Source organism: Triticum dicoccoides, chromosome 5B (assembly GCF_002162155.2).
Source record: "Triticum dicoccoides isolate Atlit2015 ecotype Zavitan chromosome 5B, WEW_v2.0, whole genome shotgun sequence".
In the NCBI taxonomy this organism is placed as follows: domain Eukaryota; kingdom Viridiplantae; phylum Streptophyta; class Magnoliopsida; order Poales; family Poaceae; genus Triticum; species Triticum dicoccoides.
The window spans coordinates 69,950,145-69,957,496 of NC_041389.1; the positions used below are offsets into that span (position 1 = coordinate 69,950,145).

A 7,352-nucleotide genomic window follows, 5' to 3' on the forward strand; every position below is an offset into this window, starting at 1 on the left:
ATGATTTATTTATAATATGTGAGCAATTTTTTAAGTCATGAACATTTTATGATTTTTTGAATATTTTTTAAATTCACAAACAGTTTACCATTTTCTTACTTTTTTTAGAACTCGTAACTATTTGATATTTTGGAAATCCGAAATTAATTTTGAGATAAAAAACCAAAATAGAAATAAAAAAGTAAAAAAAAATAAGAAATAGGGGGCGCCACGGATCTGAAATTAACTTTTAGAGGAGAAAACCAAAATAGAAATAAAAAAAGAAATACAAAACAGGGGGCGCCACGACCCGCACATGGGCTGGCCCATTACTGATGGACATGTTTTTTAAATTCCTGAATATGCTTTCAATATTGGATCATTTTAAAAAATCATGAACATTTTTATTTCATGAAAATTCATTTGAAATCATGATTTATTTATAATATGTGAGCAATTTTTTAAGTCATGAACATTTTGTGATTTTTTGAATATTTTTTAAATTCACAAACAGTTTACCATTTTCTTACTTTTTTTAGAACTCGTAACTGTTTGATATTTTGGAAATCCGAAATTAATTTTGAGATAAAAAACCAAAATAGAAATAAAAAAGTAAAAAAAATAAGAAATAGGGGGCACCACGAATCTGAAATTAATTTTTAGAGGAGAAAACCAAAATAGAAATAAAAAGGGAAATACAAAACAGGGGGCGCCACGACCCGCACATGGGCTGGCCCATTACTGCGCTTAAGATTAAGATAGGTAAAAAGAAAGATAAAAGCATCGAGATCCAAGGATCAAACTCTGGTCTCTGGTCTCCTGTGTGGGGTGTGGTGGCCCCAGCCATCACGCCACTCATCCGTTGCTGTTATTATACTGTATCAATTATTAATAACAAAACCCGGGAGCGATATTTGAAATTAAAAACAAATCGTTTTTGCCACTTACGGGTAGGTATTGGTGGGTAATTATTGCCAACTTCGAGGATAGTTTTTATGACGTACGGGCAGGAACCCAATTCTCTTTATTATTAGGTAAAGATAAAGATAAAGATAAAGATATGCCTTAGATGTTACTCGTTTTGTGGAACCAGGTCTTCTATTCCCATGTTTGTATGAACGTGCGCTACCTCCGTGGTATCCCCAAGCTAGAAAATAAACCGAGTTTGATTACAATAGATGTATGCACTTTTGCAAGGTAGTCACGTGTTTCTAGATAGAGCAATAGATATTTGACGTTTGTGATGTTTATTTTGAACTAGCAATCAATCATGGCATGATTAAAAAAGAAGTTCATTTGTTATCTATTTTCCGATAAAGGGTGCTTTATTGTTTAGGGTTTATGTATATCATTTATGCCATTAGTTGTGTCCCACTACTCAGTTTTACAACTAGAAATTTTAATTGCTAAAAAATGTCATCTCTCCGTTAGGCGCATCCTCACAAGACATTATTACTGTTAGCTCAAAGCTCGTTTATCATGTTATAATGACCGAAATACCTATGGTGCAACGTGCCAGTTCTCCCTCTATCTCACTAGCTATGACAAAGTGTGGGTCCCACTCGATCCCAAAAAACATTCTTATTTTCCTTTAAAATCATTTGATTGCTTACTCCTGACATGTGGGGCCCACATTTATAATTGTGAGACATAGAAAGCTGACATGTGGATCTAGGGGTATTTTATTCATATAACACGGTCAGCGAGTTTGACCTGACAATAATAGTGTCTAATGGCATTTTTGAGTAAATATCTAATGGAATGATAACATTTTTTAAGTATCTGTGACATTTTTGAGCAAACATCTCGCATAACAATGGCATTTTTGAGCAGTAATAAGTTCTGATGGCAAAACTGAGTAGTAGAACAACATAAATGATAAAACTCTGCATAACTAAGATGCACACAACTAAAAATATCTATCTATAAATCAATGTGGGCGCCGAAAAGTGTCTGCCCCTGTCGCTGCCGACCGCGCTGACCGGCGGCCTGTGGTTTCCGGGGGTGTTCGAGCTCCTTGCGGCGACCGTGGGCGCGTCCATGCCGTGGATGGCCGGCGCGCCGCCCGCGCGCACCGGGCCGGCGATGCCAGCGCTCGTGCCGCCGTACGTCGGCGTGACCCGACAGGAGCAACTCAGCATGTGGGGCTCGTTTTTCAACCCGTTCCGTGTCAGGCAGAGGGTGCCAGCCCAGCCGTCGTCGGTGCCGGCGGAGCCCAGGGTGCCCGCCGTCGCCAGTGCAGTGCTCAACAAGACGACGGCGGTGGACCAGCCGGCCGCCGGCGTGCAGATCGGCGAGCCCAAGTGGGGCGTCTGTTGGAAACGGTCTTATACGTGTCGTATTGCAATCTAACTCTGTATTGTTGGTCCTATATATATACGAGATATGTGGAGGCTATGCCCCACGCAACCCTAACCAAACTTGGTAATAGAGCCTCTTTTCCAAGCCGCGCCGCATGCTCGTTTTCTCGCGTCGCCGCTCGCTCGATCGCATCGTCGCTCGCCTCGATCGATCTCGCGTCGCCGCTCGTTCCTGCGTCATCGCCCGGCCTCGCAGCTCCTGTTCGATGGCGTCTGCTTCCTCTTCCGCATCGATGCAACTGGCCATTATCGGCCCGGTTGTGACGCCTCCGGCCGCGACGGCGCCTGTCCCGTCCATCGCGCCTTCCCTTGGCGTACGACTGGATCGCGGCAACTTCCCGCTATGGCGCACCCTCACCGTGACGCATCTCTCCGGTGCCTCTCTCCATGGCTACCTTGACGGCTCCGTTGCTGCTCCGCCCACAACCATCTCCCAGGGGACAGGTGCTGCCGCCACCACTGTGGCAAACCCTGCGTATGCAACATGGTGGACGCAGGACCAGAAGGTCCTCGGGATCCTCCTCTCCTCCATGACGGAGGACATTGCGTCTCAGCTGATCAGCTGCAAGTCCGCTGCTGCCGCGTGGACCTCCATCCACGCCATGTTCAGCGCGCAGAACCGTGCCGAGGTTCGGCACATCCGGCGACAGATTTAGTCACTGAAGAAGAACGACATGACTGCCAGCGAGTACATGCACAAGGTGAAGGCTCTTGCTGACGCCATGGCCTCCGCTGGATCCCCTCTCGCTGATGACGAGATCATCGACTACATGCTTACCGGATTGGGCAAGGCCTTCAACCCGATCGCGGCTTCGCTTAGTGTCGTGGTCACCCCGGTCGCGCTGGCTGAGTTCTACTCCATGGTTCTCAACTATGAAGCGCTGCAGCTGTCGCAGCAGGCCGACGATGAGGAGTGGACCTCGTCGGCCAACGCCGTGGCACGGTCCGGTGCTCCCGCCCCCGTCAAACGCCCTCGAGCACCCGACACTGGTCGCACCACCGACGTCCGCCCCGCTGGAGGCTACCCGCAACAACAGGGGCAGGGCTACCAGCACGGCAGCCAAGACAACCATCATAACAACGGCGATGGAGGAGGCGGCAACGGCCGCAATGACAATCATCGCTGGCGCCCGAGGTGCCAGATTTGCAAGAATTGGGGTCACGAAGCCGACACCTGCAAGAAGCGCTTCGATTCAGACTACTCCAGCGGCCATTGCCGCTCGGCATATAATGCATCGACCTCCTCCAACAACTCCACACACTGGGTTCTGGACTCCGGCACCACGGATCACCTGACTAGTGACCTGGAGCATCTTCAGTTCCGCGAGCGCTACGGTGGCCATGATCAGGTTCAGGTGGCCAACGGCTCAGGTTTGTCTATTTCGCATATTGGGCACTCGACCTTAGCCGGTTCTTCTCTTCGCATGAACAATATTTTACATGTTCCAAATATTAGCCAACATCTTCTATCAGTCTATCTTCTTGTGTCGGATAATCGTATCTTCATTGAATTTCATAAATATTTTTTCCTTGTTAAGGACAAAGCCACCAGGAGAATTCTTCTTCGAGGTAGAAGCAAAGGAGGGCTCTACCCTCTTCCACTTGGACGAGCCTCGCATCTGTCCGAGCGTCAAGCGTCGTCCAGCGTCCGTGTCTCCTCATCTCAGTGGCATCAGCGTCTCGGTCATCCATCCAAAAATGTCGTCAGCTCCATTGTTAGGAATAATGATCTTGAGTGTTCAACCTCAGATACTTCTGCTTTAGTTTGTGATGCTTGTCAATGTGGTAAAAGTCGTCAACTATCTTATACTGCTTCTGCTCGTGTGTCTACTATGCCTCTTGAATTAGTTCATACTGATGTTTGGGGCCCTGCTCGTGCTTCCTCTGGGGGGGTACAAGTATTGCCCGTTTTTGCTGGATCTATCTACTGAAACATAAGTCTAATGTTGAGCAGGTGTTTTATGCTTTTCAAGCACATGTTGAGCGCCTTTTGGATGCTAAGCTTAAAGCTGTCCAATCTGAATGGGGTGGCGAATACCATAAGTTGGACCGTTATTTTCTTCGTATGGGCATCTCTCACCGAGTCTCTTGCCCTCACACCTCCCTACAGAACGGCATTGCCGAGCGCAAACACCGACACTTGGTTGAAACTGGTGTTGCTTTGTTGGCTCACTCGTCTCTCCCTTTACGTTATTGGGATGAAGCTTTTCTGACTGCGTGTTACCTTATTAACCGCATGCCCACCCCCGTGCTTGGTCAAGATACTCCTATTCATCGTCTTCTGAAAATTCCACCCAACTATTCTTTTCTTCGTACCTTCGGGTGTGCTTGTTGGCCTAGTTTGCGGAAGTATAACTCACACAAACTAGAGTTTCGGTCCAAGATGTGTGTTTTTCTGGGATATAGTCCTATGCATAAGGGGTACAAGTGTCTTGATCGATCTACGGGTCGTATATACATCTCGCGTGACGTTATCTTTAACGAGTCTGTCTTTTCGTTTGCTACTCCCAGTGTCACTATCGATGTATCCGCACTTGACGAGGCTATTTCTTTTCCATCCATAGAACTAGCTACGAGTGCTCATGTGCGTAATTATGACTTCACCTACTTGGTTACTAATCCGTCTCGCCTAGCCAGTGTATCTCCTGTGCAGGCTCCGCACCCGGCCGTGCTCGACGTACACGCCATGCAGATCGACGTGCATGGCGGCCAGGCTTCCCAGGCGGGGGTCCTGCCTGCCCGTGCGGCTGGCTCCTTCTGCGCCTCGCCAGCCAGTGAGTCGGTCTTGCTAGCCAGCGCGTTGGTCTCACCAGTCAACGCGTCGGCCTCGCCAGCACCTGGAGCGGCGGCCGGCTCCCCATGTGCCTCGTCGGCCCATGAGCCATCTTCGCCGGCTCCTGTGCCACTGTCGCCGAGTCCCGCATCGTCGCCAAGTTCAGCACCGTCGCCATCCTCGCCTACACCTCCCGCCGTCGTGTGAGTATGGAGAATTGTAGGCCTACCTCTACACCATTATCTTCCACTGAGCATCTGGCTCGTGAGGTCGGCACACCCTTGGGTGTTGAGGATGCTACTTGATATCGCAGCATTGTTGGAGGACTTCAGTATTTAACGCTCACTCGTCTTGACCTGTCCTTTGCAGTCAACAAGGTTTGCCAGTATTTATCACAGCCGACTAATGAGCATTGGGAAGCTGTCAAGCGTATATTGCGTTATGTCAAAGGGACTTTGAGTAAGGGATTGAGGATTCGTAAATCTCCTTCCACTGGTGTCAGTATTTTCACGGATGCTGATTGGGCTGGATGCATTGATGACCGCCGCTCCACTAGTGGTTTTGCTGTGTTTGTTGGATCAAATCGTGTCTCATGGAGTTCCAAGAAACAGCCAACTGTCTCTAGATCGAGTACGGAGGCAGAGTATAAAGCTTTAGCTAATGGAGCAGCTGAAGCAATCTGGGTGGAGACCTTACTCAAGGAGCTTGGGGTCTTCAAGCAGCGTACCGCCATTCTGTGGTGTGATAATCTTGGGGCTACGTACCTGACGGCAAATCCAGTCTTTCACGCAAGAACCAAGCACATAAAGATAGATTTTCACTTTGTCGTGAGCGCGTTGCTTCTGGTGTTTTAGATGTCAGGTTTATCTCGTCTAATGACCAACTGGCTGATGTATTTACTAAACCGGCCACACGACAGATGTTAGAACGTTTCCGGTCCAATCTAAACCTTGTATGTAGTAGTAGTTCAGATTGAGGGAGTGTGTTGGAAACGGTCTTATACGTGTCGTATTGTAATCTAACTCTGTATTGTTGGTCTTATATATATACGAGATATGTGGAGGCTATGCCCCACGCAGCCCTAATCAAACTGCGTCTTCTTGGGATCCGCTACTCCAAAAAACAACGGCTAGCTTAATTAGCTACTCCATATCTCAAGGCGCCGTGGCAAAATAAGCTAATTAGCTTAGTATATTAGTAATTAAGTAATAAAAAGTAAAAGTTATATATGAAGAAGCCTTCTTTTTCGAGAGTAGTACAGGTAGATGTATGGAACTTTTGCAACGTAGTGAAATGTTTATTTTGAACTAACAATCAATCATGGCACGATTGAAAAAGAAGTTGTTATATGTTGATTATTCTTTGTAAATTGGACTCAATGTATGATGTACTCCTATAGCCCGCTATCGTAATTTCCAACACGTGAGATTGAGCAGCTGGAGGTTGCCCAACCGCGCTACCTTTTGGCGGTGCCATGTTGTCGGAGAGGTCGAGGAAGACCAGCTATAAGGCGTTGCTGAATTCCGGCGGGACCTTGCCCTCGAACATGCCGTCAAGGATGCCGAAGGCGAGGTCTGAGGTACCGGAATTTGGTGACAGGATCTGCTATCTCTTAAGAACTAGCTAGAGTAGATTGAGAACAAACATCACAAAGTGTAGACAACTTAGAGAGAAGATCTTGAGGGAATTATGGCGAATTTCAGGTACGCCTTCACACCAAACAGAACATGGCGGCTAGGGTTTATACTCGAGTACAAGATGGCGGTCTCTCTCCTCCAAATCAATGGCTCCTATAGCCTTACATTAGGTGAGAAGTAGATGGAAACACATTGAAAAGTAAAATGGAGCTGCACTATCTCTTGCCGGAATTCAAATAGTGACAGCCAAGCCTTGCTGGCGTTGGATGCGCTATGGACAGTGGGAGAGCTTGATGACTCCATCGACAAAGCGCCAAGTTAATGGCGGATCCTTATCGGACGGCTGAGCGAAGTCGGAGATGGCACACACAAAGAAGTGTCTTGTTTCTTCAGTTAGAGCATCTCCAACAGGCGCCCAAAAAGAGCTCCGCGCTTTAAAAAATCGTTTTTTTAGGCGCCGAACAGCTCCAGCAGAAGCTGTAGCGCTAAAAGTTTTTGGGCGCGCGCTGAAAAACGCTATCGCGCGCAGCATATTTTGGGCTTCAGATAGCGCACGCTTCATAATTTGCACTGTGTGCTTTTTAGGCACGTGTTTTTGTGCAT

At 47.5% G+C, this 7,352-nt stretch overlaps 1 protein-coding gene across 1 annotated transcript; it reads left to right on the forward strand.

Annotated features, from left to right (window-relative positions):
• Positions 1-1,911: 1,911 nt before the first annotated feature.
• LOC119309100 lies at positions 1,912-2,331 on the forward strand (the record flags this gene model as incomplete). The annotated part of the gene is made up of 1 exon (XM_037585181.1): positions 1,912-2,331. A coding segment is annotated over one exon (420 nt), but the record flags the coding sequence as incomplete, so codon positions are not given.
• Between the last annotated feature and the right edge of the window lie 5,021 nt (positions 2,332-7,352).